General features: G+C 37.7%; 3 protein-coding genes across 3 annotated transcripts; all 3 read left to right on the top strand.

Moving 5' to 3' along the window:
• The first annotated feature begins 7,194 nt into the window (after positions 1-7,194).
• LOC115431812 (extracellular calcium-sensing receptor-like) lies at positions 7,195-10,222 on the top strand. Its single transcript, XM_030152463.1, has 6 exons — positions 7,195-7,415; positions 7,496-7,784; positions 7,862-8,605; positions 8,688-8,915; positions 9,045-9,168; positions 9,324-10,222. Exons 1-6 carry the CDS (start codon positions 7,195-7,197, stop codon positions 10,220-10,222), a joined length of 2,505 nt encoding a protein of 834 aa, XP_030008323.1.
• Positions 10,223-13,132: 2,910 nt separating this feature from the next.
• On the top strand, positions 13,133-16,212 carry LOC115431814 (extracellular calcium-sensing receptor-like). Its single transcript, XM_030152465.1, has 6 exons — positions 13,133-13,353; positions 13,446-13,734; positions 13,812-14,564; positions 14,647-14,874; positions 14,992-15,115; positions 15,261-16,212. The coding sequence occupies exons 1-6, from the start codon at positions 13,133-13,135 to the stop codon at positions 16,157-16,159; spliced, it is 2,514 nt and encodes an 837-aa protein (XP_030008325.1). The 3' UTR covers positions 16,160-16,212.
• Positions 16,213-17,943: 1,731 nt separating this feature from the next.
• Positions 17,944-20,970, top strand: LOC115431813 (extracellular calcium-sensing receptor-like). The gene is made up of 6 exons (XM_030152464.1): positions 17,944-18,164; positions 18,245-18,545; positions 18,623-19,375; positions 19,458-19,685; positions 19,803-19,926; positions 20,072-20,970. Exons 1-6 carry the CDS (start codon positions 17,944-17,946, stop codon positions 20,968-20,970), a joined length of 2,526 nt encoding a protein of 841 aa, XP_030008324.1.
• Positions 20,971-23,470: the final 2,500 nt, after the last annotated feature.

Genomic DNA, 23,470 nt, shown 5'->3' on the forward strand with positions numbered 1-23,470 from the left:
TTACTGTCATCCCCCGCAAAAGAAACAAAGATTGTTTTTGTGGCGCGCACTAAATATTTTTAACCTTAATTAGATAGGACTTTCAGGTTTTTATTTTTTTATTTTTATGTGCCATAGCTCTTACTGTAGTGACGAATCTAAATCTGTAAAATACCACACACGTTGTATCAGGTCAAAAGGGAAAAAAAAGTAATAGCACATAAATTACATGAAATTTATGTTAAAATATTGGCATTTGATTTTAGGAGGAGTCAGCAGTTCTAATACTGTAGCATAATTTGCTTCTGCCTTATCCCTTTAATTCTTCCAGGTATATTCACTGTGTCCCCTATCTTAATAACACTGAGTTAGTTTTATTCTGTTTACTTATTCTTGGCTCAATAACAGACAGGTGACAAATTTAAAAAAAAAAGCTTGATACGTGTGGCCTCTTTTGAATGACTGGACATACATGGAGTCAGTGAATGTGAATCATATTCTATGGATATCACAGTCATACCTGAACAATACAAGGTCATCAAAACGCCAAACAGGGGGTTATCTTTGGAAGAAGTTACAAACACACATGTAAAATCATCACCTGTTCTGGGGTCATGTGGCTGTGCATCACCTCACAGTGACACTTAATGTTGATTTTTACTTTCCAGTGTTGAAAAGGATATTTTTTTCCTTTATAAGTGTGTTTTGACTGTAAAAAAGGAAGGTGGGCCTGACTGAAGATATTGAGATTGGAACCTAAGTCACTTCCGTGAAATCTACCCCTAATAATCTGAAAAATTGAAAGGATGTGTACCTTGTGTTTTCAGCCCTATAGAGGGGAGGAGGTTTAAGGTCAATATACAGCAGTCAGACACCAGGCGGGAAATATATTTTGGCCTCAATATTTGAAGGATTTTTCATCTTCACATTCAGTCTGTGGTTGTTCTATTTCACCATCTTTCATAGAGGCCAATCAGCCTTGTTCACAACATAACAAATGCCACTTGTCATTTCTGTCAAGAACCACTCAGGCTTATTTGTCTCTTCAGACGTCTATGTTATAATCGTACAGACAGAGGAAAGAAAGAAAGAAAGAAAGAAAGAAAGAAAGAAAGAAAGAACGAAAGAAAGAAAGAAAGAAAGAACGAAAGAAAGAAAGAAAGAAAGAAAGAAAGAAAGAAAGAAAGAAAGAAAGAACTGGATATCACTACTTGCTATTTAGTGTCATTTCTTGCTATTTAGTGTCATTTGTCCCTCTTTTTGTTGTTTTGTTAAATTATTCTTAAATTCTATTAAGTCTTATGCATTACTGATTGTGTTCATGAATAAAACATAAATAAAGGTGACTGTACATTTTCAGCTGTTAGATGTGTGTTTCAGGTACAAATCATTTTTTCTCCTTTTGTTGTATATTTGTAATCTTCTTAATACTTTATTTTGGATTTGGTTACTTATTTTTGTTTAAGCGTTTGTCTCTTTTTATCTCATATCTTTCTTACTGCCTCCTCCCTGAGTATCAGTTGTTAAACTACTCCTGTTGGATCATGAAAGCTTTTGTGCTTTACACACTTTTTCCAGGAGATGGCAACATTGTCTCTGATATGTCAACTGCACTGAACAATCTGTGTGCATTCTGTGTGTATTAAATGCATTTGCTGTTGTTTGCTGACATGCCACCAATTGAAATGTGAGGAAACATCATAATTAGACACACACAACAAATGGTATCTATTATTTTATGCTCTGAGATCCAACAGGACAGATGTAGTATACACCATTCATAATATATTTATGACAAATACATGCTTCTGGTTCTTATAAGGGTGTTGTAGAGGCCCAAGTCTATTCAGTTCAAATATGTGCCTTCATCCAGGCTGTAAAAAATGGTTTCCTGAGTTCAATGTGAAAGAATCACACTGACTGTAGAGTGAGTAAACCTCTGACTGATTCAACACGAAAAAAACTGATCTACTGGTCAGACGTAACCACCCAACATTCACATAGTTGAGAAACTGTACCACACACACAGATCATACTTTCCTCTTTGATCTTATTTTGGGGTGATCATGCTAACTCTTGTGTCAAACTGGACTTTATACTGGATTAGTAAATAGTCATCCAGTACCTGGTATTCATATCCACACCTTTTGTTGAAGGTGATAGGGTAAACGTCCCTATTAAGACCACGTACCATATAAGTCCACTTGTGACTTCTAAGTCAAATTAAAAATAAGCTACTTCACCATTTTTGTGGGTTCATATTTCTTCTAATGAAGCCGCTTGTTACATAAATTGTACTTTTATATATACATTTTTTTAATATTACTTTTAATGGGTACTTAAGGTACCCATTAAGCCCATGCCAGACTTTTGACATATTTTGATAAATTAAACAATCGAAAAAATTAAAAATCCGTATAAATTAATTATTGACACTTCAAATGAGAGATTAGACTATTATTTAAACTGAAATTGGGGTGGTATGTATTAAAAATGTCTGAAAAGTAGATTTGGAGGGCTTAATATGGATGTTTACCCTATATATTACATAATATTTTAAATTATATTAAATGTGGCAGCTCACTTTTTTGTATCTATTACACAGTGAATACAAATACTTAATAGTTTATGTGCAACATTGTAATGACATGATAAAACCTGAATGTTCATTCTTTTTTATTATGATTTTTCTATGTTCAAGAGATAACTTCATGTCCGAAAGTGTTTAGTTTGGGCTTGAGGCCATAGTGTGGACAAAAGCCTCAGGTTCTCCTTCGGAGATTTACAGGGAAAAATGATGCAAGAGCCCTGAAAGGAAGTTTCCAGTGTCGGTTGAAAGGAGAGCTGTGGAGGCAGGAGATACAGTGAACCCTAGAGGGAGTTGTTTTGCTTGTTAGAGGAACTATGTAGAAGAAACACAGGGTGAAAGTCAAGGTCAGGCCTGAGGCACAATAAGACGAGTTCCAAATCCCAAATGTCAATCGTCTGGAGAGCTGTGAAGTGTTTCATAAATGCAACATCATCCATACAAATAGGAAAACAACAATTTATTTTTAATTAAATAGTGCCTAAGAGGTTTATAAGCTGACTAATAAACATCCCTCAGACTGAAAAACAACAATAAAATCAAATTAAATAGCATATGGCTCAGTGCGTTGCTAAATCAGCTGTGATGAATTGTTTATTTTGATAAGTTTTCAGAGGTCTGAGTTTAATGTCCCCATCCAGTTGTAGAAACCCCTAAAATATTGTGACATGGATCAAAATTATAGAATGAATTCATTTGAAGGTAAACGTTCCAAAAAAATCACTGTCATTGTTGAGTACAGTTCATGTATATTTTCAGCTTTTGGCACCAAATAAGAACTGTGTTATTTATTTAAGGACAATGCAAATCAATCAATGACACTGTAAATCAGTGGTTCCCAACCTTTTTTGGTTCATGACCCCATTTTAACATCACAAATTTCTGGCGACCACAGACATTCAAAACGGAGACATTTTTTAGCTAACATTAATCTGTTTTTGATCATGTAATAGTTTGCTATGTTATGTTGCAAATAAACGTTATGTCATTTTAGATGACATTTAGGCTACATAATGTATATAATGCACCTTTTTTGTGTCTGCTTCACAGTTTCTCTTAGAGATGTCTTAACGGGGCCAGGCAGGTGAAAAAATCTTTCCATTCTCTGTTCAGTCTGGTTTTCTGACTGCGACTGTATCCGAGCAGGTTGAAGCGTAGTAACACACATGGTCACATGATGAGGTCAAAATAGATATGCCCTCTCCGATATTATATCCTGCATTTTATTTTCACTGGATTTTTATTAGGAAAAGTGCGTGGTGTTTTAATTATAATGAAATATATATTGAATCATTTAAAATATTTTTTATTAGTATTTTCTTTTTTTTTTTTTTTTTTAGCAATTACTAGAAATTTCAGACGACCCCATTTGAATACCAGGTGACCACGTGGGGTCACGACCCCAAGGTTGAAAAACACTGCTGTAAATGGTGAATGCCTGGGTTCAAACAATTGTTCCTTGGTCAGATGTTAAATTACCCAGTAAAATAACAAAACAAATCAGCAAACTGAATATATTAAAATCCTAGTGGAGTGACAAAGGCATTATGCAAAACAAGACAATGAAAGAAATTCAAACCAAATAGTACTGTAGTTTTTCAAAGGAATCAGCTAAACAGCAGCAGAAATAAAACAGTGAAGAAGAATGTATGTAACACGCTATTTCACACACTATTAAATCTTATTGAAAGAATCAAACAAGCACCATACATAGCTGTGGCACATACTCATAATGCACATATAGCAAAAGTCTTAGGCCAACAGTTGGTTTGTTGGTTTAGTAAATTCACAATGAAAACACATGCACTCTTGTATTAATTCTAGTTTGTATATATGTGAAGTATGTAGAGTAGTCAAAACTAAAGTTTCAGGGAAAAAAACACTTCTATAAACCAAAATGGTATTTAGTGTGACCTCCCTTTGCACTTCACATGTATTTAACCCTTTTATTTCCAACACTATGTCATTTATTCCATAAATTTTCTGATGTTTTATTCCAGGTTTTATTCAACCTGTCAGTGCTCTGTGTTTCAACTTTCTTCACTAATTTTATTTTTTTTGTGCCTGAAGCTAGGTCATTAAACAGATTGTTTCCTGAGTTTGATGAGAAACAGCAGCCCTCAGGGACTGCTAATCCCACTTTGCAAAACTGATCTGCTGGCCAAACACTATCATTCAACAATCATCACCTAAAATAGTAGCTCTCATATCTGATAAATTCTGTGACACATGAAAAGGCTGCGCCGTCCTCTTTGATTTTGCTTTGAGGTGACACTATTAACACTGGGGGTGCACAGGACTTAACATTGGTATTCATCATATACGTTTGCACGTTTTTGTGGTTGAACATGTTGAGAATCTGTATTTTCCATTGTACTGTATGATTGTTATAATTTGTGTAATTCATATAATTGGTATATTTCAAAAATGTTTTTAGAGTGTTCTTTGCATATTGTATATGTTCCAGTATGTAGCACACTAATGTGACCTGTAGCACATGATATCATAGATTTCATTCCATTATTGGGAACAAAAGATAATTTCATCCCTAAAAAGTGTCAGAGTTTGGGCTTAAGGACTCAGTGTGGACAAAGGCCTCAGGATCTCCTTCAGAGATTTACAGGAAAACATGATGCAAGAGCTCGGAGGGGAAGTTTCCAGTGTATGTAGAAAGGAGAGCTGTGGAGGCAGGAGATACAGTGAACTCTAGAGGGAGTTGTTTTTCTCATTAGAGGGAGTCTATGTAGAAGAAACACAAGGTGAAAGTCAAGGTCAGGCCTCAGGCACAAAAAGACGTGTTCCAGCACCCAAACGTCAGTCGTCTGGAGAGCTGTGAAGTGTTTCAAAAACTCACCGTCATCCACACAAACAACAGTTTCTTTTTAATTAAAGAGTGCCTAAGAGGTTTATCAACTGACTCATAAACACTTCTTGGACTGAAAATAACAATAACACCAAATTAAATAGCATACAGTCCAACACCTCGCTAAATCAGCCGTGATGAATTATTTATTTTGATAAGCTGTCAAAAGTCTATCTTTAATTTCTTTATCCATTTGCAGAACCCAAAAAAAACACTGTGCCAGTAATAATTGTAATCAATATGTAACAAAAAGCTAAAATAATACAATCTTTAACTCATGAAATCTGAAAGTTTCAGAAAAATTCTGTAATAATTTAGACATACAGTACCACTGTCAGTGCTATACTCACTTCTAACAAGTACTTATTTATAACCTCAATATTATAAAATACATCAGCGCAAATGACAGAAAGACCAGTGAGTTCAGATTTTTCCTTGAACATTGCATGATGGGAAATGAATAAAAAACAATGGATGAATAACAGGATGAATAACGGATTAATATTTTAAGATATTTTTGTATTTACTAAGAGTTTAAAAAAACATGTATCTGTTGTCTGTTTTATATCTTAAGTTGATTTTAATAAAGATCTTATAGCATATACAACATATGCAACTATTGCCAGCAAAATGTCAAATTTCCCAAGAACCATTAATAAGTTAAGGGAGTGAATGCATGTAAGTAAATGGTTTCATGGGTTGTCAATGCCGACCTATTTTTTTTATTTATTTTTTTCATATTCCATATCAAACAGTGTAAGAGTGTAGAATAATTGTATATTCATGTTTTGTTTTGTTTTTTTTTACAAAATTGGGCCATGCTATGAAATCACATTGGAAATCACATAATGCAATTATAACACTTAAAGAAGTGCATGGACGAACGAATGAAAATAAGACACTACTGACATTCAAAACAGAAAGATGACCAACATATAAAGCATACACTCATCCCAATAAATATTACATAAAACAATGTCCTTTTAGTTCAGAATATATAGTCCTTTGTCTAAGTTTCCATGCCTTCTCCAAAGCACCAAAGTACATCTGTGACATGTTGGTCTCATATGAACCATCTCGGACCCTGAGAACCTCAGGGATTGGTCTTTTGCTGGTGCCCAGAGTCAGGACTAAGCACGGTGAAGCTGCGTTTCAGTTCTATGCAGCTAAACTCTGGAACAGTCTTCCTGATGCCATGAAACATGCCTCTACTCTGACAATGTTTAAGTCCAGGCTGAAAACAGCTCTGTTCAACTGTGCATAGAACAGCTGAAAGGGTTCTATCTGCACTCTTCTCTTTTACTTTGTTATAATTGATTGTTATTTATGTTTTATTGATTATGTTTTAATTGTAATTGTGTGTTTTTAACCTGTCTTTTTTCCATTTTTGTAAAGCACTGGTAATTGCCTTGTGTATGAATTGTGTTATACAAACAAATCTGCTTTGCCTTCTCCAAAAATCTTTCCAAACTATATATTTCATTTTCAGATAAACAACTGTTCAACTACTGTTTGCAGATATTGTGCTTATGCACAAAAATATACAAACAGCACTTGCACACTTTTAAGTGTTATCATTTCATAATGTGACTTCTACTGTGATTCCCTGACATGACCAAAACACAGGTGACGTATGCACTCGTCCCCGATTGGCTCATAGAGGACAGTCAAATCTGTTGTCAGCTGAGATAATAAAATGTTGATTTTAGCATCGCTTTGACCACAGCTGTGGTGGTTCTGCACCATCAGGATTAAGAGTCAGAACATGTCACACATGTTACTGGGGCTGTTTCTTGCAGAGCTCCTGTTGGTACATGGAGCAGTGGAGGACAAAGCTCCTCTCTGTCGGATACTGAGGAGCCCAGAGTACCCTCTGCTGGCTAAAGAAGGAGATGTCACAATTGGGGGAGCCTTTTCCATCCATATGAAAGTCACACAGCCTCCACTGTCCTTTACAGAAAAACCTGCATATCTCACATGTTCCAGGTAATTGTGTCCATTATATGAAAATATATTGTTATATATCAGTGTGAATATGCATTTGTATTTTACTACTCCTGTCTCAGAGTTAACCTCAGGGAGTTTCGATTTGCACAAACTATGATTTTTGCCATTGAGGAAATCAACAAAAGGAACTCTCTTCTTCCTAATGTTTCAATTGGATATCGTATCTATGACAACTGTGGCTCAACATTAACATCCATGCGTGCAGTGATGGGCCTGATGAACGGTGGAGAATGGGCTGTGACAAAGAGCTGCTCTGGTCAATCAGCTGTTCATGCAATTATAGGAGAGTCTGAGTCCTCTTCAACCATTGTTTTGTCACGTACCACTGGACCATTTGAAATACCAGTGGTAAGAGGAGTATTTGTATCAGACAACAACATCATGCATGTTTTCCTTTTTCATTTGCTCTTTTTGTGCATTTTCAGATCAGTCATTCAGCTACTTGTGAGTGTTTAAGTAATAAGAAGGAGCATCCATCTTTCTTTCGAACCATCGCCAGTGACCTTCACCAGAGCCGAGCCCTCGCCCAGCTGGTGAAACACTTCGGCTGGACCTGGGTCGGTGCCGTCAACAGTGACAGTGATTATGGGAACAATGGCATGGCCATCTTTCTTTCTGCAGCACAGGAAGAAGGAGTTTGTGTGGAGTACAGAGAGAAATTTAACAGAGCAGAGCCAGAGAAGGTGATGAGAGTGGTGGAAGTGATCCAGAAAAGCACAGCGAGGGTTATCATTGGTTTCTTGGCCCATGTGGAAATGAATAATCTACTAGAGCAGTTAAATTTGCACAATATCACAGGGCGACAGTTTATTGGAGTGGAGGCCTGGATCACTGCTGACAGCCTTGTGACTCCAAACAGCTTCAGTGTGTTGGGAGGAGCTCTAGGTTTTGCTGTGCCAAAGTCCAATATCAGTGGCTTTGATACATATTTAATCAAGGATTTCTGGGAAACATCATTTAAGTGCAAAGAAAAAGAAACAGCAGAAACAGCTTGTAAAGTTAACCATGATCTTTATGAGCTGAAGGACTATGTTGATGATGTAACAAAGCTGACGTACACCAGTAACATCTATAAGGCCGTTTATGCAGTGGCTCATTCTCTGCACAGTGTATTAAACTGTTCAGACAGTCTGGGTTGTAACAGGACTATGACAATAACACCTAAGGAGGTGAGAACAACTGCATCACTTATTTGTCATGTACTTATTATGATAAATATTATGACATGTTGTTTACAACATGTTTGTTTAGGTTGTGGAGTCTCTTAAGAAGGTCAATTTTACCATAAAGAATGGAGAGCAGGTTTGGTTTGACAGCACTGGATCAGCTGTGGCCCGGTATGAGGTGGTGAACTGGCAACAAGATCCAAATGGCTTAATAGAGTTTAAACCTGTCGGGTACTATGATGCTTTTCTACCTCCTGGACAGAGGTTTGTCCTCAGGACTGAGGAAATTATGTGGCCTGGAGGAAACAAAGAAGTAAGTATAATGAGTGATTCTGAAACATTTTATACAACGTTTTTTCATTTATTACCATAATAATTACTGCATGATTTGTAGTCATCTGATGACATTTAATTATAATCTTTTTTTCTCTGTTCTTAAAAGTTACCTGTGTCAGTCTGCAGTGAAAGCTGTCGTCCAGGGACTCATAAAGTTCTGCAAAAAGGAAAACCTGTCTGTTGTTATGACTGTATACCATGTGCAGAAGGAGAAATCAGCAACACCACAGGTATTATCACAGACCTGAAATGCACCAATGAGCATACAGTGTTTTCTTGTAACACCCTCTGTTTAATATTAAAGTTTTCTATAGTAAAGGATCTCATTCATGCTTTTATTATTTAATTGACTAAATTATAAAAAATAATGACATTTCTTTTGCAGATTCTATTGACTGTTTGAAGTGTCCTGAAGAGTACTGGTCCAATCAAAATAGAGATGCATGTGTAATGAAAAATGTTGAGTTCCTTTCCTTCACTGAGGTTATGAGTAAAATCCTTGTGTTTTTCACTGTGTTTGGTGTGCTCCTCACATTAATTGTGATTGTCCTGTTCTTAAAGAAAAGAGACACTCCCTTAGTAAAGGCAAATAACTCAGAGCTGAGTTTCCTGCTGCTCTTCTCTTTAACCCTGTGTTTCCTGTGTTCTCTGACTTTCATGGGACGTCCATCTCAGTGGTCCTGCATGCTCCGTCACACAGCTTTCGGGATCACCTTCGTCCTCTGCATCTCTTGTGTTCTTGGTAAAACTATAGTGGTGTTAATGGCCTTCAGGGCTACACTTCCAGGCAGTAATGTGATGAAATGGTTTGGGCCTGTTCAACAGAGACTCAGTGTTGTGGCTTTTACTCTCATACAGGTTGTTATTTGCATACTTTGGCTCACAATCAACCCTCCGTTTCCCTTTAAAAACATGAAACACTTTAAAGAAAAGATCATCCTGGAGTGTGCCCTGGGATCCCCTGTAGGGTTCTGGGCTGTGTTAGGGTACATTGGCCTCTTAGCTCTGCTGTGTTTCATATTTGCTTTTCTGGCTCGAAAGCTGCCTGATAATTTTAATGAAGCTAAATTCATCACCTTCAGTATGCTCATATTCTGTGCAGTCTGGATCACCTTCATCCCAGCTTATGTCAGCTCTCCTGGAAAGTTCACAGTAGCTGTGGAGATATTTGCTATTCTGGCTTCAAGTTATGGACTACTTTTTTGTATATTTGCACCAAAATGCTTTATCATTGTGCTCAAACCTGAACTGAATACAAAGAAACATATGATGGATAGAAAATGAGATAATGTGAGCAAAACTATCTATGAGGTAACTTTAGTTTTTGTTTTTCTGAATGTCTAAACAAACCTGCTTATTTAAACATGTATGTTATATTTTATGCTTGCATTGTTATTTGGATGACAAAGTTATTTAGAAAATAAATTCTGCTAACTGCTTTAAAAATGGTTTTGCAAGTCCTTCGTTGTATGTCTTCTGTGTGTGGGTCTGTCACAAGTGTATACTTTATACTGAATTTGGGGTAAGGTGTGTATGGTGTGTATCAAATTAAAAGCACATCTTGTGTTGGTTAACTTTCACTGAGCTAAATTTCTGCCACCTCCCTACCATGCTGCAATATGTTTCAATATGTAAGAACACACTACAGTGACCTGTAGAACATGATATCATAAATTTCAAGACATTATTGGGAGCAAAAGATAATATCATCCCCAAAAAGTGTCAGAGTTTGAGCTTAAGGACACAGTGTGGACAAAGGCCTCAGGTTCTCCTACAGAGATTTACAGGAAAACATGATGCAAGAGCTCGGAGGGGAAGTTTCCAGTGTATGTAGAAAGGAGAGCTGTGGAGGCAGGAGATACAGTGAACTCTAGAGGGAGTTGTTTTTCTCATTAGAGGGAGTCTATGTAGAAGAAACACAAGGTGAAAGTCAAGGTCAGGCCTCAGGCACAAAAAGACGTGTTCCAGCACCCAAACGTCAGTCGTCTGGAGAGCTGTGAAGTGTTTCAAAAACTCACCGTCATCCACACAAACAACAGTTTCTTTTTAATTAAAGAGTGCCTAAGAGGTTTATCAGCTGACTCATAAACACCCCTTTGACTGAAAGATATCAATAACACCAAATTAAATGGCACACAGTTCAACACCTTGCTAAATCAGCCATGAAGAATTATTTATTTTGATAAGCTGTCAGAAGTCTGTCTTTAATTTCTTTATCCATTTGCAGAATCCCAGAAAAACACTGTATCAGTAACAATTGTAATCAATATGTAAGAAAAAGCTAAAATAATACAATCTTTAGCTCAGGAAATCTGAAAGTTTCAGAAGAACTCTAATAATTTAGGTATACAGAACCATGGTCAGTGATATACTCACTTGTAACATGCAGGCCCAGCCCTGTTCATGTGGGGGCCCTAAGCAAGACAAGTTGGGGGCCCCACCACCATACCATACATCCATAAACACAAAATAATTTCACTCTGAATTATGACACTAATTTATGTCAAAAGCTCATCGGCTATACATACCAGTGCATTATATTTTTACACAGTGACAGTAAAACAATAAAGACTGTAATAAATATTGACTGACTTTGGTGCAGGAGGCTGAGGTTTGTATCCTGGTCAGGGTGTTCCCAGTTTCTGATGCACTCACCACCTGTCAGAAAGGCCAGAAGGGGCTGGTGCACTGCTGCTTGTGAAGTGGCAGGAGGTGGGCAAATCTCAGAAGACTTGTCTTAAAAGGGTTAAAATCACTCTAGCTGTCTTCCTCTGGGTTGCCATTAAAGGGGAGTGGGGATGGGTATGTGTGAAAGTGACAAATTCATGGGGCCCAGCATTCATGGGGACCCATACAGCAGTGGAGTTGGCCTGGAGAGTTAGAGGAATAGAAAAGCGTCTTCAGTTTCAGTTTCCCCTGCTCCAACATTCGCGCTAACACCCCTGTTCAAACATAACGTATTTACTGGACTGACAAAAATGCATTTGGCATAGTGTAGTGTTTATTGCATATAAACAGTTGAAAGCACTGACACTGACTCAGGATGTCATGGGCACTGCATTAGAGTGTAGCGGAACACTAAAAAGACATGGGTAAAACACTCTGCTGTGTTACCATGAAGCACTTGTTGTCATTGTGTGTCCATGGAAAAATGTATCTCACATTACCTTGAGGGAGTTGTTTCTATTCTGCTTCAAGTTTTTTCTTCTTACATTTATCGGTGCCCGACGGGTACAGTCTTTTGGACATGGTGAAGCTGTTCACTCCAACAAACTGACTAATCGCTTCATCCTGGGTTGGAAAGTTTTCATTACAATCACTGTTTCAAATCAAATGACATAAGTTTGGAGCCACCTGATGACTGCAGGGCCCTAAGCAGATGCTTAGTTCGCTTATAGGGTGGGCTGGCTTTGATAACACATACTTATTAATAACCTCAATACTATAAAATACATCAGTGCAGATCAGAGAAAGACCAGTGTGTTCTGACTTTTCCTTGAACTTTGCATGATGAGAACTGAATAAAAAACTATGGATGAATAGCAGGATGAATAACGGATTAATATTTTAAGATATTTTTGTATTAGTTAAAAGTGAAAAACAAACAAAAAAACATTTATCTGTTGTGTGTTTTATATCTTAAGTTGATTGTAATGAACATCTAACATATGCATAATTATTGTGTGCAAAATGTAAAAATTTCCCATGAACCGATAATAACTTTGGGGAGTGAATGCATGTAAATAAATGGTTTCATGGGTTGTCACTGCCAAGCTATAGTTTACGTATTCTGTGTTAAACAGTGTAAGAGTGTAGAGTAATTGTGTATTCATGTTTTTAACAAAATGGGCCATGCCATGAAATCACAGTAGAAATCACATTATGCAAGTATAACACTTAAAAATGTGCAAGTGCTGTTTGCAGATGTTGTTGTGTTTGTGCACTAAAATATCTGCAAACAATACTTGTGTAAAGTGTAAAACTGTAAAACAGTAAAGTATTATCATTTCATAATGTAAATTCTACTGTGATTCCCTGACATGACCAAAACACAAATGACGTATGCACTCATCCCTGATTGGCTCGTAGAGGACAGTCAAATCTGTTGTCAGCTGAGATAATAAAATGTTGATTTTAGCATCGCTTTGACCACAGCTGTGGTGGTTCTGCACCATCAGGATTAAGAGTCAGAACATGTCACACATGTTACTGGGGCTGTTTCTTGCAGAGCTCTTGTTGGTACATGGAGCAGTGGAGGATGACGCTCCTCTCTGTCGGATACTGAGGAGCCCAGAGTACCCTCTGCTGGCTAAAGAAGGAGATGTCACAATTGGGGGAGCCTTTTCCATCCACACCAAAATCACACAGCCTCCACTGTCCTTTACAGAAAAACCAGCATATCTCACATGTTCCAGGTAATTGTGTCCATTATATGAAAATACATTGTTGTATTTCAATGTGAATATGTATTTGTATCCCATTCCTCTTATTTCAGTGTCAACCTCAGGATACCTTTGAGACAATTTAGATTTGCACAAACTATGATTTTTGCCATTGAGGAAATCAATAAAAGGGACTCTCTTCTTCCTAATGTTTCAATTGGATATCGTATCTATGACAACTGTGGCTCAACATTAACATCCATGCGTGCAGTGATGGGCCTGATGAACGGTGGAGAATGGGCTGTGACAAAGAGCTGCTCTGGTCAATCAGCTGTTCATGCAATTATAGGAGAGTCTGAGTCCTCTTTATCTATTGTTTTGTCACGTACCACTGGACCATTTGAAATACCAGTGGTAAGAGGAGTATTTGTATCAGACAACAACATCATGCATGTTTTCCTTTTTCATTTGCTCTTTTTGTGTGTTTTCAGATCAGTCATTCAGCTACTTGTGAGTGTTTAAGTAATAAGAAGGAGCATCCATCTTTCTTTCGAACCATCGCCAGTGACCTTCACCAGAGCCGAGCCCTCGCCCAGCTGGTGAAACACTTCGGCTGGACCTGGGTCGGTGCCGTCAACAGTGACAGTGATTATGGGAACAATGGCATGGCCATCTTTCTTTCTGCAGCACAGGAAGAAGGAGTTTGTGTGGAGTACAGAGAGAAATTTAACAGAGCAGAGCCAGAGAAGGTGATGAGAGTGGTGGAAGTGATCCAGAAAAGCACAGCGAGGGTTATCATTGGTTTCTTGGCCCATGTGGAAATGACTAATCTTTTAGAGCAGTTGAGTTTGCATAACATCACAGGGCGACAGTTTATTGGAGTGGAGGCCTGGATCACTGCTGACAGTGTTGTGGCTCCGAACAGCTTCAGTGTGTTGGGAGGAGCTCTAGGTTTTGCTGTGCCAAAGTCCAATATCAGTGGCCTTGATACATATTTAATCAAGGATTTCTGGGAAACAGATTTCAAGTGCAAAGAAAAAGACAAGGGCAGCAGTAGTGAAAGAGCTTGTAAAGTTAACCATGATCTTGATGAGCTGAAAGAGTATGTTGATGATGTAGCAAAGCTGACGTACACCAGTAACATCTATAAGGCCGTTTATGCAGTGGCTCATTCTCTGCACAGTGTATTAAACTGTTCAGACAGTCTGGGTTGTAACAAGACAAAGGCACTTACACCCAAAGAGGTAAGAACAGTTAGGAACCCCGCTGTTAAATTCTCATTTGAATACATATTTTGAAATGTTTTTCATACTTTTTGATTTTTAGATAATGGAGTCTCTCAAAAAGGTCAATTTTACCATAAAGAATGGAGAGCAGGTTTGGTTTGACAGCACTGGATCAGCTGTGGCCCGGTATGAGGTGGTGAACTGGCAACAAGATCCAAATGGCTTAATAGAGTTTAAACCTGTCGGGTACTATGATGCTTTTCTACCTCCTGGACAGAGGTTTGTCCTCAGGACTGAGGAAATTATGTGGCCTGGAGGAAACAAAGAAGCAAGTATAATGACTGACACATTTTATACAAGGGTAACATTTAAAAAGTACATTTATTCTTGCCAGGTTTTCTGTTAGATTTAATGTTAATCCTCTTTGTGCCTCTGTTCCTACAAGTTACCTGTGTCAGTCTGCAGTGAAAGCTGTCGTCCAGGGACTCATAAAGTTCTGCAAAAAGGAAAACCTGTCTGTTGTTATGACTGTATACCATGTGCAGAAGGAGAAATCAGCAACACCACAGGTATTATCACAGACCTGAAATGCACCAGTATGCTTGTAACACCTTTTGTATCATGTTAATGTTTGCTGTAGTAAATTATCTTATTAAAGGTTTTTATATTTAATCAAGTACACATCATAACATAATATCAACATTTCTATTACAGATTCTACTGACTGTGTGAAATGTCCTGAAGAGTACTGGTCCAATCAAAATAGAGATGCATGTGTAATGAAAAATGTTGAGTTCCTTTCCTTCACTGAGGTTATGAGTAAAATCCTTGTGTTTTTCACTGTGTTTGGTGTGCTCCTCACATTAATTGTGGCCACTACGTTCTTAATGAATAAAGACACTCCCTTAGTAAAGGCAAATAACTCAGAGCTGAGTTTCCTGCTGCTCTTCTCTTTAACCCTGTGTTTCCTGTGTTCTCTGACTTTCATGGGACGTCCATCTCAGTGGTCCTGCATGTTCCGTCACACAGCTTTCGGGATCACCTTCGTCCTCTGCATCTCTTGTGTTCTTGGTAAAACTATAGTGGTGTTAATGGCCTTCAGGGCTACACTTCCAGGCAGTAATGTGATGAAATGGTTTGGGCCTGTTCAACAGAGACTCAGTGTTGTGGCTTTTACTCTCATACAGGTTGTTATTTGCATACTTTGGCTCACAATCAACCCTCCGTTTCCCTTTAAAAACATGAAACACTTTAAAGAAAAGATCATCCTGGAGTGTGCCCTGGGATCCCCTGTAGGGTTCTGGGCTGTGTTAGGGTACATTGGCCTCTTAGCTCTGCTGTGTTTCATATTTGCTTTTCTGGCTCGAAAGCTGCCTGATAATTTTAATGAAGCTAAATTCATCACCTTCAGTATGCTCATATTCTGTGCAGTCTGGATCACCTTCATCCCAGCTTATGTCAGCTCTCCTGGAAAGTTCACAGTAGCTGTGGAGATATTTGCTATTCTGGCTTCAAGTTATGGACTACTTTTTTGTATATTTGCACCAAAATGCTTTATCATTTTGCTCAAACCTGAAATGAATACAAAGAAACATATGATGGATAGAAAATGAGATAATGTGAGCAAAACTATCTATGAGGTAACTTTAGTTTTTATTCTTCTGAATGTCTTAACAAACCTGCTTATTTAAACATGTATGTTATATTTTATGCTTGCATTGTTATTTGGATGACAAAGTTATTTGGAAAATAAATTCTGCTAACTGCTTTAAAAATGGTTTTGCAAGTCCTTCGTTGTATTTCTTCTGTGTGTGGGTCTGTCACAAGTGTATACTTTATACTGAATTTGGTGTAAGGTGTGTATGGTAATGTTTTTTTTTTTTTTTTTTTTGGTGTTGAGGTGTACCATAAGTGAAAGCTGGAGGCTGAACAATGCATTACCTGTTCAGCTGTGATTGTTAATGATTGACGACATTGCCAAACTATGACTTCTACCTATCAAATTAAAAGCACATCTTGTGTTGGTTAACTTTCACTGAGCTAAATTTTTGCCACCTCCCTACCATGCTACAATATGTTCCAATATGTAAGAACACACTACAGTGACCTGTAGAACATGATATCATAAATTTCAAGACATTATTGGGAGCAAAAGATAATGTCATCTCTAAAAAGTGTCAGATTTTGGGCTTAAGGACACAGTGTGGACAGAGGCCTCAGGTTCTCCTTCAGAGATTTACAGGAAAACATGATGCAAGAGCTCGGAGGGGAAGTTTCCAGTGTATGTAGAAAGGAAAGCTGTGGAGGCAGGAGATACAGTGAACTCTAGAGGGAGTTGTTTTTCTCATTAGAGGGAGTCTATGTAGAAGAAACACAAGGTGAAAGTCAAGGTCAGGCCTCAGGCACAAAAAGACGTGTTCCAGCACCCAAACGTCAGTCGTCTGGAGAGCTGTGAAGTGTTTCAAAAACTCACCGTCATCCACACAAACAACAGTTTCTTTTTAATTAAAGAGTGCCTAAGAGGTTTATCAGCTGACTCATAAACACCCCTTTGACTGAAAAAAAACAATAACACCAAATTAAATAGCATACAGTCCAACACCTCGCTAAATCAGCCGTGATGAATTATTTATTTTGATCAGCTGTCAAAAGTCTATCTTGAATTTCTTTATCCATTTACAGAACCCCAGAAAAATACTGTGTCAGTAATAACTGTAATCAATATGTAAGAAAAAGCTAAAATAATACAATCTTTAGCTCATGAAACCTAAAAGTTTTGGAAGAACTCTAATAATTTAGATATACAGAACCACTGTCAGTGATATGCTCACTTGTAACAAGCAGGCCCGGCCCTGTTCATGTGGGGGCCCTACGCAAGACAAGTTGGGGGCCCCCCCACCATACCATACATCCATAAACACAAAATAATTTCACTTTGAACCCAGCCCATATAGGCTTGTAAGACACTACTGACATTCAAAACAGGAAGATGACCAACATATAAAGCATACACTCATCCCAATAACAATTACATGGAACAAGGTCCTTTTAGTTCGGGATACAGAATCCTTTGTCTAAGTTTCCATGCCTTCTCCAAAAATCTTGCCAAACTATATATTCCATTTTCAAAAAAACAACTGTTCAGCTACTGTTGTGTTTATGCACTACAATATGCTAACAGCACTTGCTCAATTTAACAAGTGTTATAATTTCATAATGTGACTTCTACTGTGATTCCCTGACATGACCAAAACACAAATGACGTATGCACTCATCCCTGATTGGCTCATAGAGGACAGTCAAATCTGTTGTCAGCTGAGATAATAAAATGTTGATTTTAGCATCGCTTTGACCACAGCTGTGGTGGTTCTGCACCATCAGGATTAAGAGTCAGAACATGTCACACATGTTACTGGGGCTGTTTCTTGCAGAGCTCCTGTTGGTACATGGAGCAGTGGAGGACGAAGCTCCTCTCTGTCGGATACTGAGGAGCCCAGAGTACCCTCTGCTGGCTAAAGAAGGAGATGTCACAATTGGGGGAGCCTTTTCCATCCATATGAAAGTCACACAGCCTCCACTGTCCTTTACAGAAAAACCTGCATATCTCAAATGTTCCAGGTAATTGTGTCCATTATATGAAAATACATTGTTGTATTTCAATGTGAATATGTATTTGTATCCCATTCCTCTTATTTCAGTGTCAACCTCAGGATGGCTTTGAGACAATTTAGGTTTGCACAAACTATGATTTTTGCCATTGAGGAAATCAATAAAAGTGACTTTCCTCTTCCTAATGTTTCAATTGGATATCGTATCTATGACAACTGTGGCTCAACATTAACATCCATGCGTGCAGTGATGGGCCTGATGAACGGTGGAGAATGGGCTGTGACAAAGAGCTGCTCTGGTCAACCAGCTGTTCATGCAATTATAGGAGAGACTGAGTCCTCTTTATCCATTGTTTTGTCACGTACCACTGGACCATTTGAAATACCAGTGGTAAGAGGAGTATTTGTATCAGACAACAACATCATGCATGTTTTCCTTTTTCATTTGCTCTTTTTGTGCATTTTCAGATCAGTCATTCAGCTACTTGTGAGTGTTTAAGTAATAAGAAGGAGCATCCATCTTTCTTTCGAACCATCGCCAGTGACCTTCACCAGAGCCGAGCCCTCGCCCAGCTGGTGAAACACTTCGGCTGGACCTGGGTCGGTGCCGTCAACAGTGACAGTGATTATGGGAACAATGGCATGGCCATCTTTCTTTCTGCAGCACAGGAAGAAGGAGTTTGTGTGGAGTACAGAGAGAAATTTAACAGAGCAGAGCCAGAGAAGGTGATGAGAGTGGTGGAAGTGATCCAGAAAAGCACAGCGAGGGTTATCATTGGTTTCTTGGCCCATGTGGAAATGGACAGTCTACTGGAGCAGTTGAGTTTGCATAACATCACAGGGCGACAGTTTATTGGAGTGGAGGCCTGGATCACTGCTGACAGCCTCTTGACTCCAAACAGCTTCAGTGTGTTGGGAGGAGCTCTAGGTTTTGCTGTGCCAAAGTCCAATATCAGTGGCCTTGATACATATTTAATCAAGGATTTCTGGGAAACAGATTTCAAGTGCAAAGAAAAAGACAAGGGCAGCAGTAGTGAAAGAGCTTGTAAAGTTAACCATGATCTTGATGAGCTGAAAGAGTATGTTGATGATGTAGCAAAGCTGACGTACACCAGTAACATCTATAAGGCCGTTTATGCAGTGGCTCATTCTCTGCACAGTGTATTAAACTGTTCAGACAGTCTGGGTTGTAACAAGACAAAGGCACTTACACCCAAAGAGGTAAGAACAGTTAGGAACCCCGCTGTTAAATTCTCATTTGAATACATATTTTGAAATGTTTTTCATACTTTTTGATTTTTAGATAATGGAGTCTCTCAAAAAGGTCAATTTTACCATAAAGAATGGAGAGCAGGTTTGGTTTGACAGCACTGGATCAGCTGTGGCCCGGTATGAGGTGGTGAACTGGCAACAAGATCCAAATGGCTTAATAGAGTTTAAACCTGTCGGGTACTATGATGCTTTTCTACCTCCTGGACAGAGGTTTGTCCTCAGGACTGAGGAAATTATGTGGCCTGGAGGAAACGAAGAAGCAAGTATAATGACTGACACATTTTATACAAGGGTAACATTTAAAAAGTACATTTATTCTTGCCAGGTTTTCTGTTAGATTTAATGTTAATCCTCTTTGTGCCTCTGTTCCTACAAGTTACCTGTGTCAGTCTGCAGTGAAAGCTGTCGTCCAGGGACTCATAAAGTTCTGCAAAAAGGAAAACCTGTCTGTTGTTATGACTGTATACCATGTGCAGAAGGAGAAATCAGCAACACCACAGGTATTATCACAGACCTGAAATGCACCAGTATGCTTGTATCACCTTTTGTATCATGTTAATGTTCACTGTAGTAAATTATCTTATTAAAGGTTTTTATATTTAACCAAGTACGCATGATAAAATAATATCAACATTTCTATTACAGATTCTACTGACTGTGTGAAATGTCCTGAAGAGTACTGGTCCAATCAAAATAGAGATGCATGTATTGTGAAAAACGTTGAGTTCCTTTCCTTCACTGAAGTTATGAGTAAAATCCTTGTGTTTTTCACTGTGTTTGGTGTGCTCCTCACATTAATTGTGGCCACTACGTTCTTAATGAATAAAGACACTCCCTTAGTAAAGGCAAATAACTCAGAGCTGAGTTTCCTGCTGCTCTTCTCTTTAACCCTGTGTTTCCTGTGTTCTCTGACTTTCATGGGACGTCCATCTCAGTGGTCCTGCATGTTCCGTCACACAGCTTTCGGGATCACCTTCGTCCTCTGCATCTCTTGTGTTCTTGGTAAAACTATAGTGGTGTTAATGGCCTTCAGGGCTACACTTCCAGGCAGTAATGTGATGAAATGGTTTGGGCCTGTTCAACAGAGACTCAGTGTTGTGGCTTTTACTCTCATACAGGTTGTTATTTGCATACTTTGGCTCACAATCAACCCTCCGTTTCCCTTTAAAAACATGGAACACTATAAAGAAAAGATCATCCTGGAGTGTGCCCTGGGATCCCCTGTAGGGTTCTGGGCTGTGTTAGGATACATTGGCCTCTTAGCTCTGCTGTGTTTCATATTTGCTTTTTTGGCTCGAAAGCTGCCTGATAATTTTAATGAAGCTAAATTCATCACCTTCAGTATGCTCATATTCTGTGCAGTCTGGATCACCTTCATCCCAGCTTATGTCAGCTCTCCTGGAAAGTTCACAGTAGCTGTGGAGATATTTGCTATTCTGGCTTCAAGTTACGGACTACTTTTTTGTATATTTGTACCAAAATGCTTTATCATTGTGCTCAAACCTGAACTGAATACTAAGAAACATATGATGGGAAAAACATGATATATTCTAATAAAAATTCTGTGTAAAAATGTTTTTACTTTTTGTTTTTCTTACTATGAATTCAACTGTTTGCAGTGAACACAGACACATACACTATCACCTGTCCCTTATATGTGACACATATCGAAGTTGGTGTTTGGAAGCAGATGAGCAACAAATGAATATAATTTCTAAAAGTTAAATAGCTTTACCCAATTAAAATCCGTACCTTAAAATTCAATATCATGTAATAATTATATTTAAAAGTAGTGTAAGGGAATCGTCCTACATCATAAACCCATATATTATGATTACCCAAAGAAATACATGAATAGAACAAACAAATAATACCTAATTAAATAACAAATAGACAGACAGAAAACTAGCTAGCTAGGTAGCTAGCTAGCTAGAATATTGTAAAACAAGAAAATACTCTTTTCAAAGCCTACCCAAATTACCTTTGCTGAAAGGCTAAACTCTGTTATTTTGTCATTTCCTTCCACTTTTTGGCATTTGCATCCTTCAATATTACTTTAAAACTGGATTAAAATTCACACATGTAAACCCACATAGCTGAGCTTTAAAGTTCACCTTTTTTTCTCTAGCCACAGCAGCACAGCACACATTTCTATACACACATATGTGTATTATACAGTATATGTGTTTACAGCGTCTGAAGTAATGTGTTACAGAAGTAATGCATTACAGTAACAGATTACTTTTTGCTTTAACACAGTATTGTAAGGCATTACTAATCGATTTTCAGTAATACAGTAATATTTTACTCTGTACATGTTCAATAGTGCTTGCGTTACAACACACTTTTCACCCATAATTTAAATGCTGAAAAAAAAAAAAAAAAAAGACTGTGAGACTTTAAGGAATCCAAAATGTGAAAGGACAGTTCTGTTTCCTGTTGGTGTTCATGTGTTGGTGAAGATGGCAGGAGACAGTACATTCACAGCATGGACAGATGTTCATTACTAACCCTAACCCTGCTTCCATGAAGCTAGTTAACATGATCCCTGATCAGGAATGACAAGGTAAGCTAATGTTTCTACAACTAGTTCGATTTCTTTATGGATTGCAGATTTATCTACCAGCTCTCCTGTCTGTTGTATTGGGGGGCGGTGTTGGGTTCTACTGCGCTCACACCATTTATGGGCACATACTAAAAGTCCAGGGTTTTTCTTAGTATTTTTTCTCTTACTGTTACTGGAAATTTATCACGTTAACTTATCAACAAATGTTTCTGTTACATAGAATGCTAAATATACCTTTCAGCTGTCCATATACAGTCATAATATGTTCGATATTGCTTATGTCTATGACTGATTCAGTGTTTATCTTTTGCTTGAAGTTCCCTGTCATCATAGAGTTTGAAGAAAAAGCACAGAGGCATTGTGAAAAATGAATACATTTTGTTGAAAAATCAAATATAAAAATAATGGCTTCATTCACTCAATATTCATCTACAACACTTTGTTACTGTCATTTACATGTACAGTTTGATTTTTAATTATTAGTTAATCATGTTAATTGTCATAATATACATTGTATATACGTCCATGTTATTGACAGTTACAAAATGTTGATCTTTATTGGCATACGAAGCCTTTATTTTTTATGTTTGATTAAAAAAAAAAAAAGTATTTATTTTTAACAATGCCTCTGTGCTTTTTCTTCAAACTCTGTGATGACAGGGAACGTCAAGCAAAAGATGAACATTGAATCAGTCACAGACATAGGCAATATCAAACATACTACATATTAATACAAACATATTATGGCTGTATGTGGACAACTTAAAGGTATATTTGGCGTACAATGCAACAGAAACATTTGGTGAAAAGTTAACATGATAAATCTTCAGTAAAGGTGAGAGGAAAAAATGCACGGCAAAACCTGCAACTCTTAGTATATGCCCCATTTATGATGAGAATCTACATATAACTCAAAAGTAATAGGAGTCATATAATGCATTACAATTCTGAGGGAGTAATATTGTAAGGTATGGAATTACTTTTAAATTACAGTAACAACTAATCTGTAATATTTTACAGTTTGGAAGTAACTTGCACAACATTGTGTGTTAAAGAGTAGGCAGCTATACAAAGGGGTTTCAAAAAGTTCATGGAAAAACGACAAACGGAAAAAATGGTTTAAGTTATGATGTTTATTTTACATTCATACATCATATGTCCATCTAGGTCAGAACACATCTGCAAGTGTTGATACCAGCCTTTAAATCAGTCTGTGTAAAACTGAGGGCCATGTGATTTTAACCCTGTCAAAGCTATGTTCATTTTCCACAAATTTTTGAAGCCCCCTCAAAGTGTTTACTTGTTTTAAAAAAGTGGAAATAACCTTGGAAACTGTCTTGCATATCCCAAACACAGATTTTGTAATATCTGCATTTTGTCATACAAAGACACTATCATTTCTTAAAGCCCTTATTCCCTCTCCCAGTGCATCGTTTCTAATTCATTAATATTAAAAAAAAAGCTAAAAGCAGTTTGAA

The sequence above is a fragment of the Sphaeramia orbicularis genome, chromosome 13 (genome assembly GCF_902148855.1).
Source record: "Sphaeramia orbicularis chromosome 13, fSphaOr1.1, whole genome shotgun sequence".
Classification (NCBI taxonomy): Eukaryota; Metazoa; Chordata; class Actinopteri; order Kurtiformes; family Apogonidae; genus Sphaeramia; species Sphaeramia orbicularis.